This window comes from Acipenser ruthenus, chromosome 1, assembly GCF_902713425.1.
Source record: "Acipenser ruthenus chromosome 1, fAciRut3.2 maternal haplotype, whole genome shotgun sequence".
Taxonomy (NCBI): domain Eukaryota; kingdom Metazoa; phylum Chordata; class Actinopteri; order Acipenseriformes; family Acipenseridae; genus Acipenser; species Acipenser ruthenus.
In genome coordinates, this window is record NC_081189.1 from 9,475,799 (window position 1) to 9,497,269 (window position 21,471).

At 40.0% G+C, this 21,471-nt stretch overlaps 1 protein-coding gene across 1 annotated transcript in view; it reads left to right on the plus strand.

The window, feature by feature from the left end:
• The first annotated feature begins 600 nt into the window (after positions 1–600).
• The window catches only part of LOC117973387 (cardiomyopathy-associated protein 5-like), a 28,421-nt gene continuing 7,550 nt past the window's right edge, over positions 601–21,471 (plus strand). The window contains exons 1-9 of the mRNA XM_034925650.2: positions 601–842; positions 5,309–9,416; positions 14,188–14,283; positions 15,205–15,438; positions 16,075–16,097; positions 17,857–17,978; positions 18,440–18,574; positions 19,026–19,172; positions 20,113–20,260. Of these exons, the coding sequence (XP_034781541.2) occupies positions 724–842; positions 5,309–9,416; positions 14,188–14,283; positions 15,205–15,438; positions 16,075–16,097; positions 17,857–17,978; positions 18,440–18,574; positions 19,026–19,172; positions 20,113–20,260 (5,132 nt within the window). The 5' untranslated portion in view covers positions 601–723. The remainder of the gene's footprint in view (positions 843–5,308; positions 9,417–14,187; positions 14,284–15,204; positions 15,439–16,074; positions 16,098–17,856; positions 17,979–18,439; positions 18,575–19,025; positions 19,173–20,112; positions 20,261–21,471) is intronic.

Sequence of the window (21,471 nt, forward strand, 5' to 3'; positions counted from 1 at the left end):
TTCGTGTTGTTATTTTTTAGTTGAAGTACGGTATGTTCTTACAAACGAATGTTACTGCATTTAACAGATTGCAATGTTACTCCATCTATTTTAGGTTAAATCTCCTTGATTTATGTTACAGTTAGCATTGTAGCATATTTCATTTTTTTTATATGACTAAGCAAACTGTTTGGAATAGCTTTCTTAATCATTTCATATTCCCTTTGATATAATGTGGCTTTGGTATTTTCTGTTAGGCTGTTATCTGCAAGGAAGTTCCCCTCAACATCCAAAATGTCAGCTGTATTTAATACCTGAATTAAACCAAGTATCAAGGAAAATAGATTTTATCTTATTTACGATGTTTTTATTATTCCAAATGAGTTTGTGAGAAGTATTATAGTATCTTGCTTGACACCATATCTCTGTAATTTACTTATGAAAGGGTGATAAACAAATGGGTAACTTTTTAACCTCAGTCACATTGCAACACATTTGCACACTACTGTAAACTGAGAAAATAAATAACAAACCCAAAGGGCATTAAGACCCAGTGGCCACTGGGAGCCCCTCCCCCCTCTTCCAAAACTCAAGCAGAAGAAAACTGAACTGCCTTAGCATGCTTTCTATTTAAAGTCTCCGCCGAGTCAGGCGATCTGCACCATAGGAATGACACGGACTTGGAGTCTCTGTCTGGAGGATTAAGGGGCATACATTACAAATTCATCATTCAAACCGGTGACAATGGAGGCTTGTTGTTTACCTGAAGATAGAATCGAGCCCGAGATTGCTTTCACGATCGATGATGCGTCGAGTGAAGTAGGAGCGATTGAAAATGAAGAAGCGGAGGAGCTCGGCAACAGGTAGCTGTTTTTCTTTTGCTTTTCATTTTTGTTAAGGTTCTACTACTTTTGTTTTGAATACTATAACGTAACGGTGTATCTTAAATATTCTTATTCCCAATCTTTATCACGTGTTGATAACGTTTTGTCATTCAGGAGTATTTCTATGTTGAGTATTGACATTGACATTGATCTAAAGTGACAGCAAAGTTGCCAACAACTTGCGTTCTTCGTTTTACAAATGGATCAAACCTTGTTATACTCAGAAGACATCACTTTATTTGAGCACATAGTAAGAAACTTGGGTATTATTCGTTTCTAACACTTTCACAATTCCAGGTTCTTTTACCTTTTCATGCATGGCGAGTTCGTTATGGGGACAAGTGGAAGACCCGGATGATCGCCTCATATGAGGATGCCGTTTTTCTCCCATATCATTAGGGGGGGAAAAAGTTGTCAGTGAAAAAATATTTATGATGTGCCCAAAACTACTTTTCTCCTCCAGCTGTTTTCAATATTTAATTAATGAAAGGGTTAATATAACTCTCGGTGCTTTTTTGAATCAAGAGCAAATATAACGGTTTACAGAGAGGAATACAATGTTAAAAGTATGCACATTGTAAAGCAGCGAAGAATGTTCTGTACTCGGTACAATATTTCTATTGATGCTTCTTACAGCGAACCAGTTTTATTTCTGGATTCACACCGACACCCTTTAACTTTGTACTTACTTGGCATTCCATATAGAGGGCTGCTTGAATACTTCCTTGTAAACCTTACCCCCTGAATGTGGCTGCCATGTTATGGTCATGTGTATTGTTTCACACTGGACTAGTAAAAATTCCTTCAATATTTGTTGTCAAACTTTAATAAGGTTTATTTTTTAAAATAACTTTCAGACATGTATCAGTAGGACTGTATGTACAGAATAGCACAGAATAATCACCACCAAGTTTCATGACAGTTTGATAATGAGCGGTTCAACAGATAGATACAGACAGACACCCCCCCCCCCCCCCCCCCACATCCCAGAATGTGATATTGTAAATGTCAATAACAAGATTCATGAAATCTGTGAAGTGTGATCCCGACATCCCCACTGTATCCCCTTCACAAGGCATCCCCAGAGAGGGATCATAACCCTTCACACAAATAAGACCATGGGCTGTTTCATGGCAATTTTAAAATCGATTTAAGATTGTTGTACAAATCTCTAGCTCCAATCTAAAGTAGAAAAAAACACATGATGACTAAATGTGGAATAGCGTTAAACTTGTATATTATTATTATTTGTTTATTTAGCAGACGCCTTTATCCAAGGCAACTTACAGAGACTAGGGTGTGTGAACAATGCATCAGCTGCAGAGTCACTTACAACTACGTCTCACCCGAAAGACGGAGCACAAGGAGGTTAAGTGACTTGCTCAGGGTCACACAATGAGTCAGTGGCTGAGGTGGGATTTGAACCGGGGACCTCCTGGTTACAAGCCAATTTCCTTTAACCATTGGACCACACAGCCTTCTTTAACCACTGGACCACACAGTATACAGTGGCTATACTGAGTGTGCTTTTCACCTGATTAAATAGACGGGTACAATATTTTACTTCCACTAGACTATACGTATAGCCTCCCAGCTAATTGTCTGATATCATGTATGTGACGAGGGGAACAGGGTCCCCCCAGTGGTGCTTTCCACTGGGAAATCAGCAGAATGTGGTGCACCTGTCATTTAAACCATTAAACCCCTTTTTACACGTTTTTAAAGAGAGAAACACCTCCAGCATCTTCTAGATTAGCATTCCCAAAGAATCCTGTTTGCATTTCTAAACAGTGATGATATTTACACAGGCTGCTGTCGAGGTCCATTAAGCAGACCCTCTTGTTGTCTGTTGTTCACCTCACTATGAATGTTTGAATTGAGTTCTGTGTTTCTGCTTTTAAAGTACCGGAATTGAAGCCATGTGTCTGAAAGAGCAAGCCCGGTATTGAAAAGACCCCTCTCTGTGTACAGCACTTCTGTGCGGAGTGCATTTCTGACAAAGTGGAAGCCACTTTCAATGGCAGTGCCACATTGTCGAGAGTAGGGCGAATAAGCCTTGTGTGAGATCTGTATGCTTTCAGTCTCTTATCTTTCATACACAGTACCATTCAAAGACGGTTCAGAAAGAATAATTAGGCAATATTAGTTAATCCAACCAAAGCCTTTGATAATAAAAACTGAAGAAGCTTTTCAAATCTCAGTTTGAGCTTCCCTTAATATGCTTACCATACATGTTGACTTATTATGAGGGTCCAGTCTGGTTATATATTATAAGAATATGATTTGACTAGATTAATGTTTATTCAGTGCTGGAAATTATTGGGAAATAATTCATTTCACGGTATGCCGAAAATCTAATGCAAAGAGACATTTTCATTAAAAGTACCACAGTATTATTTGCATGAATTGTGTTTGGAAAGGGGAAATATAAAATATTTCACGATTTAAACATAATATTTATTAAAGCAGAATAAAATAGCGTTGTCACATTCAAAATCGATCATGTTCTCTAGAGTCATTATATTTAAAAACACAGTAAATGCTAAACCGTAGCATATTTTAGTTTTTTTTTTTATATCAACCTTTTAAAGACATTCTGTTTTCACCGTCAGTGAATTAACAAAGAAAATAAAAACATAAATGTAAAAATAACAACAGACAACGTGAAATGTCCCTTTCTTGTACTGGACAGAGTGATCTTCAGCAGAAATATTTCCTGTCTTTGATGCCACTGGTGTCTTTTTCATGAAGACATTTTAAGAAATCGTGTGTTCAGTCTTGTACCGGAAGCTGTCAGGTTCCTAAATGCAGTGTGACAGGTAGTGTGTCAATATGTGTTTATTCTTTTAAGTGATAAAAACATGTTTGTAGGCTGTAGCCTATATATGGTAAAATGTAATTTCAGAACAGTGAAAGCTTTTCTGAGGACTGAGAGTTTGTGTAACTCAATGTAAAATATAAGGCATTTTCTTCACTGGCTTTATTCCAAACCAGCTGGGGTGTTTTATTCTGATCGTTACATTTGTAATGTATTTGTATTCTTACACACAGTAATTTACTCAAACTGTCAGTCTTCATTGATAATTCATTCGGCACTGCAGTGGAATGGGGTTTGTGTATGACCCCAAATGAACATCTCACTGTGGCATTCCTGAATGCAATGTACTTAATGTAAATAATATACCCAGGATTGAGCAGTGTGGTTTTATTGTTGTTTTGTCTTCAGATATACAAGATAAAAGGTGAAAAATCCATTGTGTGGATATCTCACTATGGACATATTTACAGCAAAAAAGGTTTGCGCATGTGGACTACACACATACTGTATATTATTACTTTATTTAGTTTATGTGGCAGACGCCTTTATCTAAGGCGACTTACAGAGTCTAGGGTGTGTGAACTATGCATCAGCTGCAGAGTCACTTACAATTACGTCTCACCTGAAAGACGGAGCACAAGGAGGTTAAGTGACTTGCTCAGGGTCACACAATGAGTTAGTGGCTGAGCTGGGATTTGAACCGGGGACCTCCTGGTTACAAGCACTTTTCTTTAACCACTGGACCACACAGCCTAGTAACGGAATTGAGTAATTATACAATTATGTATATTTTGCAGATTTAAAAAAAATTGTGAATGTTGCATGCCAGTAACTATTTTCAAGTACTTCTATAATGACTAGTGATTATACCAATGCATTATCGTGAAATAAAAGTTTTAGTGCTCCTGCAATGTGAGGGGGACATTTCCCCATCATTGAAAAAGTGAGGGGGACATGTCCCCCTGTAAATTACGCCTATGCCCTTTAAAATACTTCTCTCCGCAAACTGTATGTGCTGGAAAGCAAGCCAAGATGAAAAAAAGCAGTGATGAAAATGTTTCTTATCTGTGCAAGAGGAATGTTTTATTCTTGTTTTCTGTGTGCACTTAAGCACTTTTAATCTATAATTGAACAAAAACACGAACCCTGGCCTTCTGTGTCGTGCAGCAACAGGAGATGGGATTGGTACTGAAGAAAAGACCATGTTTCATAAGTTACGTTTTGCAATAAAATGTTAGTTACACTTTGCAAGTGTGCAGAACGTATCACTTTACTGCCTTCTCTGTTTTTGTACACTTACACTTAATTTGGTATTTTGTTTGTTATCATTTGCTTGAGATTTGTTTTCATACTTTCTGCTTTTGTAAAAATTGCTGAAAACAATAAACAGAGTTAAATAAGAAACCGTCCTCTAAGTGATTTTATGTACATCATCACAAACATCACAAAAAGACCAGAGGGGAGAGAGGAAAAAAGGACATTTGAAGCTATTGCTCTCTAAAAAAACATTTAATAACTTTTATTTTCCCTTGGTATGTGTAAAATCATGATAACAAAACAGTAGTTAATTCTGTGTCAGTTCTGTATTTGATATCATTCTTAACTGTTCAATGCTATTTTCTTGCAGTTTGAAGGATCTTGTCCAGGACCAATCTATCAAACCCAAGCTGCAGTGCCTCATGGTGGACCCTACCTTTTCCATGGTGACAGTCCAGAGTGAAGACAGTGGAATAGTGTGGGAGACCTCCTCAAGCAGGTGTTCCACCCCATGGGCTTCAGAAGCTAGCAGTACCTCTGATGTGTTCAGTTTGGAAGGTTCTCCTGCGGGATACACACCAGGAAAAATTGTGTTCATCATGGATCAAGATAAAATAGTTCGAAGGAGAAAAAGATCGAGCCTAGGGAGCAGGATGAGTGAAACCAATGGGAAAACCAGGGATAACTCCAAACAGTTTCCCAGGAAAGCCGCTGTCCCCATCATGGAAGTAAGTCTGCAAAAAGCAGGTACAAATGAACCGTCGCCAGATGCTCCCGTAACATCTAGACCAGCAAATAACGGAAACCCTCATCCAAGTCCTTTGAAACGCACAAAAATATACCCGGAGGAGCTCTCACCTGTGTCGGCTAGATCAGGGGGCCAAGGAAATCCACTCCACAGACAGTCTGAAATACATGCTGGGGAGCCTCGACCACACGCCCCTGTGACATCTATACCAATAAGCCAAGGTAACCCACATCTAAACCCCCTGAGAGAAACAGATGTTGTTGCAGAGGAACCTGTACAACATACTCCTGTGTCAGCTAAAGCAGCAAGCAAAGGGAACCCCTATCCCAGTAGTTTAAGAGAAAGAGAGGAGATGCTTCCACACATGCCAGTGACTGCTAAGCCAGGGTTCAAAGGCAACCCGCATCCAAATCCTTCAGGAGCAGACAACAATGAACCATCGGAGCACACAGCAGTGTCGGCTAAGCCAGTGGTCAAAGGCAATCCTCATCCACTTCCTTTTCAGGAAAAAGAAACAGAAACACAGGAGCTGTTGCCTCATGCTCCTGTAGCGGCTAAGCCAGTAGAAAAAATAGACCCTCCTAAAAGAGAAGATAAACCTCGTGGATTGGTACAAGGAGCATTACTGAAATTTAACACTCCTCCACCAGAACACAAAATTTCAACATTTTCCCTCCAAAAATACTCTAAAGATCCTGTAAAAGAAGAATTAGAATCCAAAGAAGACCAAACCAGAGTTGCAGATATGAACCCCTCGTCGCCCTTGAGGTCCTCAGTCTCTGATAATCCAAAACCAGACAGTGCCTTGTCAAACCCAGCCCCTGTCGCAAGCTCTGCAGCTGATCCCACTGAGCCATCTCGGCAGAATCCATGCTTCTTACCAGACATGAGCCAGAATCCAGTGGTAACAGAGTCTGTACCATTACTTAGGTCTACTGGTACTGCTTTCATGGGAGCAGAATATTCCTTGCCTAATCCAAGCAAGAATACACTTCCTAATGTTATTGCAGCTACCTCTTCACAAGAACCAGAGGCAGACAAGCAGACCACGGAACACAAAGCAGAGCCTGATAGTCAGAAAGAACTCTTTAACATTGTCTCTGAAGGCTATGAAATACTGAACATTATTGCTCCTCCGGAAATGTTGTCCATTGATGAAGAGGAAAGCAGTCACATGCAGGATAACTTGGCTTACTTGGAAGACAATCCACTAATTAAACCAAAAGTCTTACAAGAGGCAGTAGAGGCTGATGAAATACCAGTCATTGAAGAAGAGATGGAAACAGAGAGCAATGACATATCTGAAGAAAAGAGCGAAGAAAAAAGAGAACTAAAAGACACAATCATTTCAGAACAAAAAGAAACCGACAATGTAGAACAAACAGGGACTCAAAATTTAGAACAGAATAGCACTACTTCTACTGAATTAACACAGCCTTCAGCGCTTGCTCCACTTTCGATAAATGGAAATAGCGACATGGATTATTTTGAAAAATTCACTTTAATGGATGAGCAAGTCCCTGGAGAAAAACCTATTGTAGAAAAAACAGAAAAGGAGGATACCCTTGTCAATGAAGATGAAGAAAACGTGGAGGAAAAATCTAAGTGTGTTTCATTTTCTGAAGACCGTGATGTATTTGTCTTTGTGGATGACATTGAAATTGCAGGAGAACATCTGGATGAAGTATTTTATGGTACTGAACAAACTGAAGCAGAGGCCTGTACCCCAACCAAGCATTACATAGAAGATGAAACAAATGACAAAAAAGATGCACATCTCAAAGAAAGTGGTGCCAGTTTATTTAGCCATGAAGAGGAAACCCTTACTAAATGTTACTATCCTGTAACCACCAAAAACATTGATCTTTCTCTTCTGGAGGAACCACCAGCAATGGCATTTCTCTATACAGATCTGTATGACCAGGCAACTGGAAGGAAAGAGAAAGATGACGAACCCTCGGATGAAGAGAGTCTTAATTCTGACGCGTCTTTCCCTAGCAGGCTGTCTGACTCGGATGATAACACAGGCATATATTTTGAAAAATATAATTTGAAAGACGATGTTCCCTTAGTCGAAGGGGAACCTACACCTCAAGAGGAGAAAGCACAAAATATATGGCATCAGAATACTTTTGAGCTCACTGGTGGTTTCACGCAAAAAAAAAAGGAACCTGACATCATTAATGAAGATGCAAGCCCTGAAGCATGTAGCAAGACCTCTGATTTGTCTCCTTATGAGGAAGCAAAACAGCTTATTGATGTTTATGAGGAGTCTGAGGATTTAGTCTTCGAAGCTGTGGTTAGTAAAGATGACGCAGTCTCAGCAGGAGAAGCTGAAACACTAGATGAGAAGAGTCTGGAGGTGGCTGAAGAAGAACCCCAAACTCAACAAGATGTAAAAGAAAAGCCAGCAGAAAAGGAGAAGGAAGGAAGCATGGTTGTTACTCGGGATACTCTTAGCAGTCCTGAATTTGGCAAACATCCATTTGATGTGCTGTCTGGAACGGCCTTGAATGCTCCTGTAGAGGTTCACGAGCTTGACCAAAGTGAAGTGGAAGCGCCTTCTGAACCAAATAAAGCATCAGCAGGTGAAATGGAAGCACAGGCTTTAGAAATTGAAGACGAACCTCTAATAAAATATGAGGTCTCAGCTGAGTCTGCAGAAGACATTTATACAGCTGTCCCAGAACTGAAACCTGAAGAAGAAATCTCAGTTTCTGAGCCAATTCATTTGGAGGAAGGAAGTAAAAACAAGTTGTACACTGCAGAAACAACCTCTGAAACAGATCACGTATCCGTTCAGGACACGCAAGACAAAGCAGTCAAAATTCCAGAGGATGAACCACAACTAATCAAACCAGAGCAACTAGAAGCAGAAGCTTCCTTGATTGAAGACGACCATCAGAAGAAGGAAGCTGCAGTAGATCATGTGGTAGTCATAACTGAACAGAAGATTAGCATGGAACACAGAGACACTTGCAACGTGGATGAAACTGCAGATAAAACCCATGATACAGATGTGGAAAAACCTGAAGAACTGCAGAACCTGCAGGAATGGCATAGTGCAGATTTATCCACAGCAAGATCAGATATTGTGGTAAAACGTCAAGAGCAGGAGTTAAGAAGTTCAGAAGAAACCCAGACCAAAGTGATCCAAGAAACAGTGGAAGAAACTGTACCCGAAAAGCAGGATGACCAACACCCTCCTGTGGAGCACATTGCTAAACCAGATGTTCAGCAACATGATACAGAATCATACGAGGAGGGTTTGCATCTCGGTTTGGAAAATGTACCATCACAGTCAGAAATGTACTTCGAGCAGTGCATTGAGCGTGACGAGGAAACCGCAGAGGACTTAGATTATGAAATGGTCACTCAACAAGACATACAAGATGATTACACAACGTCAGAGATGGAGCTGCTCGGGGAGAGAGAATATATTAGTGAGGGCACCGGGGAGCATCATGAGAATGAATTTGACTTTGTTGACGAAGCAGCTGAGGATGTACCAGCTGAAGAAGTGACTGGGGAAGACTTTGAGATAATCGAGGCCTTAGGTGGAACTTCCATCATCCCAGATGCTGAGATGGCTCTGAAGGAACCAAAAAAGCCTCTGTTAGACACATTCTGTCTGGTCTGCAAATGTCCAATTTCAGCTATTGATAAGCTGTTTGGAGAGCACCAGGACCATGATGTGTCAACATTGGATAAAGCAGTTGTGGCTACAAAGGTAAGTGCTAAACAACATTTCCAGCAGCAGATTTCTTTATTCATTGATGTTAAAGCAATGTTGATATCTCTACAGCAGCATTCTTAATTTTATAGAACATTTTCAATTTTGTTCCGTTTTGTCCCAACCTTCTGTTTTTGAGATATCACACAGTTCTGGCTCAGAAACTCCTGTCTAGTCTTATGATTAACTAGGAGACTACAGGAGGGATACAAAATAAAAGTATGATGGTAAAGTAAAGATATGTATAATGTTGCTTAACACTTAACTAACACAGTGTACCAGACCACAGGGATTCTTAACCACTAGAGTCACAATACCCCTTCAGTCACTGCATGTATAATTGGACCATGTTAAGTTTCCTATCTACAGCTATGGCAAGCGTTTGGCATCACCGAGCATTTTAGGATTGAGCCATTATAATTCGGGAGACCGGTTTTCTGCATTTAAAAAATGAATAAATAAATAAATAAATCAGCAGGTGCTTATCGGCACTTATTTTCAGGACCATGAAACATGTAAAAATTGGTTAAAACAACCCTCTGCCCATGTTCCACAATAGAACCTGGTAAAAATCGGTATACATAAAACAACCTAAACAGTAATGAAATATTAACAGTACTAACATCAATAAAACATAAATATTCGCAGCCTGTGACACTAGTAGCAGGCATTTACTCGCCTGAAACTAAAGCCGGGCCAAATGAAGAAATCAGTCAGAATTAAATCTGCTTTGATTGTAGGAAATGCACACATTTTTCCAAGCTAGCTGCAGACATTGAGGATCGTTCTGGAGCCTGTTTCAGAAAAGTGATTTGCGACAATTCACAATCGTAAGCTCCGCTCAAATATTAGAACATACAATGGCGCTTATACTACTAAAACTACTAGTCCAATCCATTTGGGCAAATTGTGATATTTGCTGATCGCTTTGCCAGTGGAGATATTGGGAGACAGTGGGCAAGATGATGATATTATTATTATTATTATTATTATTATTATTATTATTATTATTATTATTATTAATAATAATAATAATAATAATAATAATAATAATAATAATAATGTTAATAATGCATTTTATTAACAAGTTGTGTAACTTATAACTATATATTTTCATTATTTCTTACTTAGATGGCTAACAAAAGATGTGTTTATTTATGTTGGGTTAAAGGCAGCAGGAACAGCTTCTATCTGTTTTTTTTTTTTTGCTCTCAATACCAGCAACAGCTACTTAACCAATTATATTTAGACAATGTTTTCCTCCTCATTTCAGGTCTTTTTCATCTATTCTTTTAATCTCTTTCTACTTACTAGATCTATCCATTTTATTATTTCGGGTACTGTTTTCTGCTCCACCCTTAAAGCATTTACTGCATCAGTGATTATGTGCCACTTTCTGGTCTTCATTAGTTAAACTTCCAGAAAACTTGCCAAATAGAACAGATCTGTGTTGGGCAACCATTTCTATAATTGTATCAATTTCTTCTTTGAAAAAAAATGTTTCCCTTTGCACCCCTGCCATTGGGGCAGCAGTGTGGAGTAGTGGTTAGGGATCCGGACTCCTGACCGGAGGGTCGTGGGTTCAATCCCTAGTGGGGGACACTGCTGCTGTACCCTTGAGCAAGGTACTTTACCTAGATTGCTCCAGTAAAAACCCAACTGTATAAATGGGTAATTGTATGTAAAAAATAATGTAACTGTATGTAAAAATAATGTGATATCTTGTAAGTCGCCCTGGATAAGGGCGTCTGCTAAGAAATAATAATAATAATAATAATAATAATAATAATAATAATAATAATAATAATTGTGTAATTTCCTAATCCGTCACTGTGCTTTAAAGTGGATTATCGAGTTACTGATTTTATTGAGCACAGATCGCAAAACAGTGATCATAAGCGATGGCACTTGCAACCTCATCACAACCACATCACAACCTCATCACAACCACATTGCAACAACGTCACAGTCGCAGGACCTTCATGAAACAATCCCCTGGACGTTACAGAAATTGTAAGGAGTGTATGCAACAACAACAAACCAGGTCCGAACTGATGCGGGAAGCCTTCTCACGCATTCTTTCTCAGCAGGGGATGTTAGGAAATGGAGTTCAAAATAAAAACAAGTGGAGGTTCCGCTTTTATCGGTTTTATAAAAGAAATGCCTGTGACTTGAACATTAAATTCGGCAGGTATTTATTGGCAAGAATCAGGTTTTTATTGAACCGGAAATAATCTATTTGTATAATGTTTTTTTCAAAGTTTTGGCAGGACAACTTCTCGAACTCCATAGAGTTCACGCAAACTTTTAAAATTTCTAAAAGTTAAATTAAAAAATCGTAACCGAAGGGGCTATTGAAGAGTGTTGCAGGCAGTGAGCAAAAATGTCATGCACTGCTTTTCTCTATGTGGTATAACACTTGAAAGTGTTGTTGACAGACTCTGGGAATCATATTACACACCTCTTTAGTAAATCCCCTGGCTGTGCCACTGCTGCACTGACAGGACCTCATATCTCACAGAGCACCTTGGTGCAGGCATGTGGTTCTTTTGTTCCCAGATAGTCCAGTAAAGGCTAAATAGGCCTAATATTCTTAAAAGGTATGCTCTGCAAACCTAAATGGCCAGTGCTTAACTTTTGAAGTGCAGGTGTGATATTTTTACCTTTACATAACAGGAAAGGGTTCACTGTGTTTACTGGCTTTTAAAGGAAGAAGGATACTGAGCTTGGGGTTTAAAGCAGGTTGCACATTGTAATGGAGAGGAATAAATAACCATAGACGTGAGACATGAGGTGCGGGGCAGCTGGAGCCATTCCTCCAGACTCCTCCCCATTCCTCCAGACTCCTCCCCATTCCCCCAGACTCCTCCCCCTTCCTCTGGGATTCTGGGGTGGGTTGACCAAAAAAGTTGATGGTGCTCCAGTCGTAAGTTTTATAAATATCTCTAACACAGTCTGGTCTTAAAGGCATAGGCTTCACCTATGTGTTTTCCCTGAAGTTGTTGGTACGGAGGAAAAGGACAAATTATTATCCAGACGCAAGTTTATGCCATGTTCATTTTCATCATCCAATTACGAGCCCGCAAAGGGTTATTTTTTGTTCTCAACCAGGGCAGGAACATGCGAAGTATCATGTAGCACATGTTTAGAGGCTTTCATAGCGTCAGCTATTCTGTTTGCCTGGTGCTTCTGAGTCAGGCACTGTGGTATCTTTTAAACAGCTGCCACTGCAGTCACTGCCATCACTGCCAGGGACCCCATAGTTTATCAGTCTTACCTCAGCTTGTGTTTGATACTTTCCGTCCTTTCAACCCATGTGCTTTTGTTGTGTTTTGTATCTTTTTAGGAGGTAATACAGTACCGATTTATAATTATAGCAAAGAATATCATTATACTTCGAGAAGCTGCTCAGTTTTAAAGGGATTTTGACAGCAAACAAAAAATGGCCCTCAGAGCGAATAGAGCGATCAACAGTGTCAAAGGCAGCAGAGAGAGCAAGGAGAATTAGGACGGAGGAGAGAGAGGCAGCATAGGCAGAGTTTAGCGAGTTAGTGACAGACAGGAGAGCAGTTTCAGTGGAGTGAGCAGAGCAGAAACCAGATTGGAGAGGGGCGAGCAGAGAGTGGTTAGACAGGAAAACAGAGAGCTGGCGTTGTACTGCCCGCTCGAGGGTTTCAGAGAGGAAGGGTAAGCGGGAGACAGGATGGTAGTTATGGAGGGAAGTGGGGTCGAGGGTAGTTTTTTTGAGTAGGGGGATGATAGAGGCTTGTTTGAAGGTCAGAGAGGAGAGAGGTGTTAAGGGAGGCAATGAAGGGGAGTAGAGCAGGAGCAGCAGCTTGAAAGAGGTTTGGAGAGAGGAGCTTGGTGGGTGAATCTGTGTTAAAATACTAGATGTTTGTTCAGTGAAGGCAAATGCCCAGCCTAATATTCTGTTGGTGTTTTGTTAAACCTTCATTTTGGCCTGTGTGCCTTTTTGTTTGTATTTTTGTTTTATTTAGTGTATTAAAGGTGTGCTTTAGCGCTTAAACTGCAGCCTTCCTTGTCTCCGAGTCTCTGTCTCGCTGCTCCCCTGCAGCAGTGTGGAGTAGTGGTTAGGGCTCTGGACTCTTGACCGGAGGGTCGTGGGTTCAGTCCCAGGTGGGGGACACTGCTGCTGTACCTTTGAGCAAGGTACTTTACCTAGATTGCTCCAGTAAAAACCCAACTGTATAAATGGGTAATTGTATGTAAAAAAAAATAAATAAATAAAAAAAATAATGTGATATCTTGTAACAATTGTAAGTCGCCCTGGATAAGGGCATCTGCTAAGAAATAAATAATAATAGTAATAATAATAATCCATAAAATTAATCAACAATGTGCACAGATTTCTTTCTAACTATCGAGTGTAGCTGAATTCATGAGCTATTGTTTTGTTAATATGTCGAACATTTGGGCTACTCAGGTTTGTTAATATTGCAATTGTGGTCTTAAGCGATTATACATATAAATATACAGCACACGATTGTGTCTAATATCGTTTATCAATAAGAACTCATTGAAGAGCGGGGTGGGGGTCTGATAATTTAGCAACAGTCGGTTCTCTGGTGCTAAACTTTCAAAACAGATTAGCACCAGTTTTCAAAACGATTTGCACCCCTGTGTCACGTACTCCAGTTGGAGCAATCAATGACCTTTTGAAACAGGGGTTTTGCCTATACTAATGTTGCATTGCATTACAAGCATGTCTCCATGTGTGCTTCATGTTTCCTGTTTGTTTTTCTTACAGAATAAACTAATTGAGTACATATCTGAATTGCAAGGAAGAGCCGAAAAGATTGAGGATCTGGTGTCCGAGTTGGAACTGGCCTTTAATACAGTGGAGGTAAGAGTTATTCCTGAAGTGTTCCAGCCTGAAATCAGAAATTCTTTAAACAAGTACTTCAATTCTACGATCAGGGAAACAAGAAATCGTGCCAAGCCATGCCAGCTGTGTGCATATTTTGCAATAAAAAAAATCATCTAATCTAAGAATTGTCTAATCCTTTGAGCTTTAAATAGTTCAATCTTGCACTTAAAATAATCTCCTGCATTTGGCATTTAGCAAAATGTGAATTTACAGAGTTAAATCATCAGAAAAGATTAGACTAGAACTTGCTGCAATGCTGTACAAAAGAGAAGGAGATGCTGACACAGGAATGCTCATTGTGTTGAATTCACTGATGCAAAAGATAAGATCCTGAAATGACCTCTAGGAATCTTCAGTAAGAAGAATAAGCTGTATTTGTTCACTCATGATAGAACGTTATTTTAGAATTAGTAACACCCAGTGCCCTTGCTTATTTTATGGTTTAATTTAATTAAGCAGTAACACGACACAAAATGAAATGACCAGACGGTACAGAAACGAAAGGTAATTCACGATGTGGAAGATGCTGAGGGTGTTATTTAAAATGTACGTTGTTGTTGCCTTCTTTAACAGCTGTCTAAAACTGTTAAATGATTATTAGCTTTCAAATGAGCTAGAAATACATAGCCTTAAATGTAATAACTTGGCTCTATATTTAACCCGTTAAGGTACAAGGGACGTGTGTCCCACAAATACAAATGCTAACTTTCTTATTTTTCGCAATGAGATTCCCGAAACAGGGTTTCAAATTCACTGAAAGGTTGGATCAGTCGGTTTCCTCCTCGTGATACCAGAGTCACTCTGAAATGTAATTGAAGAAGAAAGCATTTGAGCCAGTGCTCGATTCCATGTGTATGCCAGGGTAAAGCCATGCCGCTGTGTTTGAATAACGCCTAGGAGAACTGCAGCAGAACAGAGCAGCTGCTGGACGATCAGAACGAGGAGATGATGAAGACGGTGGTGGAACAGTACAGCCAGATGTCTCAGAACCTGGAGGAGGAGAAGAAGAACAAACTGGAGCAGCTATACGACCAGCTCGTCACCTTCCAGGAGAGCACAGAGTCTGCCAAGGAGATCCTGGAGGAGAGTGTGAAGGAGGTGGAGGAGCCCGAGGATCTGATCTTCATATCTGTGAGTGAGCAATGAGACATACACTCCAGTGGAGTAGGAGTAGTGCAGTCTGTTCATTTGTGAAAAAGTAGGAGTAATGCAGTCTGTGCATTGCTGAGATAGTAGGAGTAGTGCAGTCTGTGCATTGAGATAGTAGGAGTAATGCAGTCTGCTCGTTGCTGAGGTAGAAAGAATAATGCAGTCTGACCATCTTTGAGAACAGAGAGAGAAACTCAGTGAAAACATAACTGTTAGCAACTGCTAGCTCACTAGCATGTGAGCAAACAAACATTGCTTTTTTAAGGCTTTAACTTTTTGTTTTTATGATAGACTTCATCAAGCGTGTGTCTGTATGTGTGTGTAGGGTGTCTACACCTTACCTGACAGTGAAGCCCATTTGTTAACATGTTAGTAAGCAACTGTACTAATTATCAGTAAACAAAAAAAAAGGGAAACAAGGCAGCTTCTGATTTGACGCATAGGAGATGAGTGTGGTAAGAAACGCTTGTTTTATTGTCATGCTTGGTAACATTCTCACGCTGCAATGCATTCTTCAGTCCTACAATAGAGTAGACTTACAGTATCTTTCTGTAGATTCCATATGCATTTCACTTTACAAACTAAACAAAACCATTCTCCCCTCTTTCTTGTCCTCAGTCCTCCAACGACATTAGCAGGAGGTAACTTAAAGAAGTTTGCTTACTGTGCCAGTGAGATACTAACTGTGGTGGCTGCCCAGGACAGATTTGTTGGATTCTTGTTTCATGTGTATTTACATCTGCATGACGCTTACAAGTTTGTGTCTGGTTTTGTGTGCAGCATATTGGTTAAAGTAAACCTTCTATTTTAAATGAACTGCACATGTGGCCTATTAAAGTCCTCAATTAAACTAGACAAGCACTAATTTGTCTATTATGACCATTTTCCAGTATGTTCAGTTCCAGTGGTTTGATTTTCATATGCACAACAATGGGGTGTTCTAATACATTTGCACTCAGCTGTAGATTTGTTGTGAAATATGGAAACATTAAGGCAAGTTTCTGATAACACGTTGCATGTTTTCCTTTTCGTTTACCATGGTGAATTTGCACAGTACTTTTGCCATGCTTTACCCGTGTCTTTACAATGCATTTACCGTCCTGTACTGTAGTTTGTCATGTTTCATTCAGCATGCATGACCATACTAGCTGTGCTTTACTACAGTTTGCTTTTAACATACTCAACTTGTACAAGGCTGTGATGGGCATTATAGTTATAAACAGATTAAAGTTAATTTAATAAAGCTAAGGTTTTTGCTCAGAAGTACTTGCCTCTGATTATATCACTATCCAGTCCTGTAAGAAACAACAAAGTAGTCTTGCATAATGCAAACTCCTTTCATTATAATTAGTGGGTCATTAAATTAGGCTGATTCTGCAATGTCCATTCAATTGAAAACTTAAATGGCGGCAAGTTGCACTGCTTTGCATAGCATGCAATACAACAGGCTTACTGCTAGCCTTTCATATGGCATGCAATACAACAGGCTTACTGCTAGCCTTTCATATAGCATGCAGTACAACAGGCTTACTGCTAGCCTTTCATCACTGTGAATGACTTCAAATTATAAAAAAGAAATGCTGCTTTGTCTTGTTTTGAATGTTGCCATGTTTATCTGTTGAAAGTATGATTGTGTATATGTACAATAGTGCACTGTAGTCTGTGGAAAAGCATGTTCTAAGATGTTTCTAAACCATATCATTTTCAAATTAGTACTGGACACCCATCCAGTAAAGGTGCTCTGTGTGGTTGCAGGATGCGCCCTATAGCCTGGAGGTCGCAGGTTCGAATCCAGGCTATGTCATTGCCGATCTTGACTGGGGGTTCCAAGGGGGCGGCGCACAATTGGCTGAGTGCCGCCCGGGTAGGGAGGAATTAGGTCGGCAGGGGAATCCACGGTTCGCCGTGCACCAGCGACCCCTGTGGCTGATAGGGTGCCTGTGGGTCATTCAGATCTGTGTTGTCCTCTGGCACTATAAGTCTGGTGGCTTCGCTGTGGATCTGCAGTGCAAAAAATGACGGATTGGCAGTAACACGTTTTGGAGGACGCGTATTTCGGAGGACGCATGTTTCAGCCTCTGTTTCCCGAGTCGCCAGGGGGTTGTAGCGGTGAACCGGGATAAAAACAATAATTGGTCATTCCAAATTGGGGAGAAAACCAGGGTAAAAACCATTGACAATAACTAAAAAAAACCAAAAGTTCTGGATACCATTTATAATATTATAACAACCTTAACTGCTGAAGGTTTAACTACTGATATTGACTCGGCTCTTAACCTTGTTGTTCCCTGATGGTTTTAATTTGGTGTCTGTACTTAGTATTGCTGGGTGTTCATTACTAGTCTGTGTTTATTACACTGTGTTGTCATTAAATGAATACAGCTAGCTTTGTGTTGATAGACTCAACAATGCCCTAGAGACAACCGTGGCTCTAGAACTGGCCCCCAGTGCCTTCCCTGTGTTTGAAGATTATGCTAAAAGCACCTCGGGAAATGGACAGAAGCTACTGAAAAGCATTGCTGGTAAGAAAGCCCTCAGTCTTTTACACAAAGCAGCTAATGACTGGAGAGAATTATATATACTTTTATAACTAACATGCACACATGCATTTATTATGGTGTTATTAAAGGTTTTAAAATCCATGCCTATAATTTAAAGACGGCCTTGTTGCTTCCTGGTACCTTAATCATATCTTGTGCCATGTGATCAACAGCAAACGTGCCAGCAGGGTGCTGCAGTTTATCTATAGAGTTTTCTGAGGAACCAAATGATTCTCGGCACAATAGAAGCTGGGGCTAGTTATTGGTTCACAATCCAGGCTGTTTTTGACCATACTAAAAAGTGGTACACAAATGATACAGGAGCTGTAAGACAAGACACTCCATAGTCCTTGCAAACCTCTACAAGGTTATGTCATGGCTCACAGATTGACTTCTCCTGTCCTGTTTACCGTGGCGTGCGTATTAAATGCAGTTTTGTTCAGTTCCTCAGACCCCAAAGCTACAGCCACAGGAAGCAAGCTCTGCCACCAGTTCGTCTGTGATGGTCTACTGGAAGGTGAACGAGGGCGATGTTATTGACTGCTTCCAGGTCTACTGTATGGAGGAACCACAGGGAGGTACAGACCATAGCTGCTGCTGGCTCATTCATTCACTCCCTCTAGACTCTGTTAAGAAGAGGCTCTATCTCTGTGTACTCACTCCCACCAGGGACCTCATTATTTCTAAGGCTTCATTTTTTTTCACGGATTTCACGATTTCTGTGGAATTAACCCATTCCCGCGTAATATGTAGCTGCCGTGAAAATCTCCATTTCTGAAAGAATAGTGTAAATATATTTCTTCCAGTAAAATATATAACTGTAGGAATCTCGACACATATTACATTGCTCCTATTTCCGCAGTTTGTGGTACACAGGAGTCCAGCAAGGAGCCACACTCATGCTGGCTTTTTTTTTTCACCGCTTGAAAAAAGTAGAAGGGAAACAGCAACATGAACCCTTTAGCAGTGTGTAACATGCCTGCGATTCCTGCTGTTACCTTGTTAACGTGTGTCTGTTTAACCCTGTAGCCATGTCTGAAGAATACAGAGTGACAGTGAAGGAGAGCTATTGCACACTGGAGGACTTGGAGCCTGATAAGTGCTATTTGGTGTGGGTCATGGCTGTGAACTACACAGGCTGCAGTTTACCCAGTGAGAAGACCTCTTTTAGAACAGGTAAGAGATGCATCATGTTTGTGGGGGATGGTATTTCACACTCAATGATAACCACTGCTTGAAACGAGTTGGAACTTGGCAGCACGCAGCACCCCACGTCTGAATTCCAAAGACTCATGGACCGCCACTTCGTATAGCCAGAAGTGTGCCCTAAAGTGCATCTAGAGATGTTTGAAAGTTGCCGCTACATGCTTGAAAGCATACAGCTTCCTGGGAGTGTATATGATTCTAATTGGTTTATTTTGTACTGTGTGTGTCATATATATATATAATTGCAGTCTATTTCAGTGATGTATGTGGATACAAATACCACCATCATTTAAATCTAAGTCCATCTGTGTGTCCTCTCAATTTTCACTTTCCCTTAACATTTCATATTATCAGACTGGAAAAACAAATGACTTGCGCAATTTCACAATCTTGTTTTCTTTCTACTGCTATCATGGCCCCTGGAGCTGTCCTATCAGAAACAGGTTACTCAGTTGTCCTTAGAATAGTTTACATAGATATCCATTGGAATCAGACATGCAAAATCGCAGCAATATTATCGCATCTCCTCCATCTTTGTGAATCTGCGTTGGTGTTGTACTCTGGTAATTGCTGGCAGGCAGATATATAACCCACTCACGCGCTTCAGATGAATATTCACACAGTATCCTCTATGTCTTCTTTATTCAAGCCTTCCTTTCTGATTCACTGGACTAACTTATGTTTGGGACACATAACATATGTGTCCCAAATTGTAAAACTTAAAATGAATAAACTGGAAGATGAAATGGTGGTGTCATAGAAATCTCTCTGCAGTGGACTGACACATTTTGAAGATTAAATTGTTACTCCCATTTGACCTGCGGCCCCACACTTTTCTTGGATGAACTCCTGTTGTTAGCGCGAGTGCAGAGTCCGTGGGATTCCCCCTCTCTCCTGTTTTGTTTTGCAGCTCCCTCAGGCCCTGTAATCAAGTCAGAGGAATGCACGGTGTGCTGGGACACAGCCACCATCCGATGGAGTTCAGCAAACCTGGACGCCGTGGAGTGCTTCACTCTGGAGTACTGCAAGCAATACGCTTGTGAGGGAGAAGGGCTCAGGTGGGTCAGGCCCTGAAAGGCCATCGCTCTGCAAAGCAACGCTCCACTACGACCATTTCTTTCAATGTAACATTCTTGTCAATAATCTAGCACAACAGCAAGGTGTAGCACTTATTAATATCAAATTCTACTTCAACTTAATAAATTCAAAGTCAAACATTTTGACAAAATAAAATAAATTCTAGTGGAAATGTTTTCATTGACTTTTTATTACGTTTATTTTAGTATTTCCAGACTATACTAACAATGCAGTTTTAGTAAATAAATCATTATCAGTGCAAAATGTATTTTTTTATTTTTTTAACATTACTTTTTTGCCTTCAGTTTCTCATGAATTGTTCAACGCACTAAAATATATCCACAGACCATCTACAGCACTGGCAAGGGCAGGGCCAGCCACCTCACACACACTGTCCCCCTGCTAGTGTGTCTCAACACTGCCCTCTAGGGGTTCATACAGGCACCAGGTTAAAACCATTTGATGAGACTAAACTGAAGTCATACAGCCACCAGGTTAAAACCATTTGAGACTAAACTGAAGTCATACAGCCACCAGGTTAAAACCATTTGAGACTAAACAGAATTCATACAGCCACCAGGTTAAAACCATTTGAGACTAAACAGAATTCATACAGGCACCAGGTTAAAACCATTTGAGACTCAACAGAATTCATACAGGCACCAGGTTAAAACCATTTGAGACTCAACAGAATTCATACAGCCACCAGGTTAAAACCATTTGAGACTAAACAGAATTCATACAGCCACCAGGTTAAAACCATTTGATGTAAATATCTTTAAACACTCAAGGCCTACATGAAATGTTCGATATTGATTGCTTATCTGAGCATCATAGATAATAGTATGCCTACTGTATAGTTACTACGCTTACTATATGATGTTGCAAAACTGCTGACTGCAGACTGAATTGTTTTAAACACTTTAGATGTATCATATTGTTTACAAGGGGGTCCTAGCTTTGTTTACAAGGGGGTCCTAGCCACAACAAGCACACACAATTTACAAATTTTTACTTTTTGTGACTACTGTGCATGTAGTCACCAAAAAGATTATTAAACATTAGCATATAGCATAAATACATTAAATATTACACAAGCAAATTTATTTAAGTAATAAAGTGCTTCTCAAATGGCAGTAAGAAATATTCTTTACAAAACAACCATGTACCTAGTTTAGGTTTAGTTTATTTT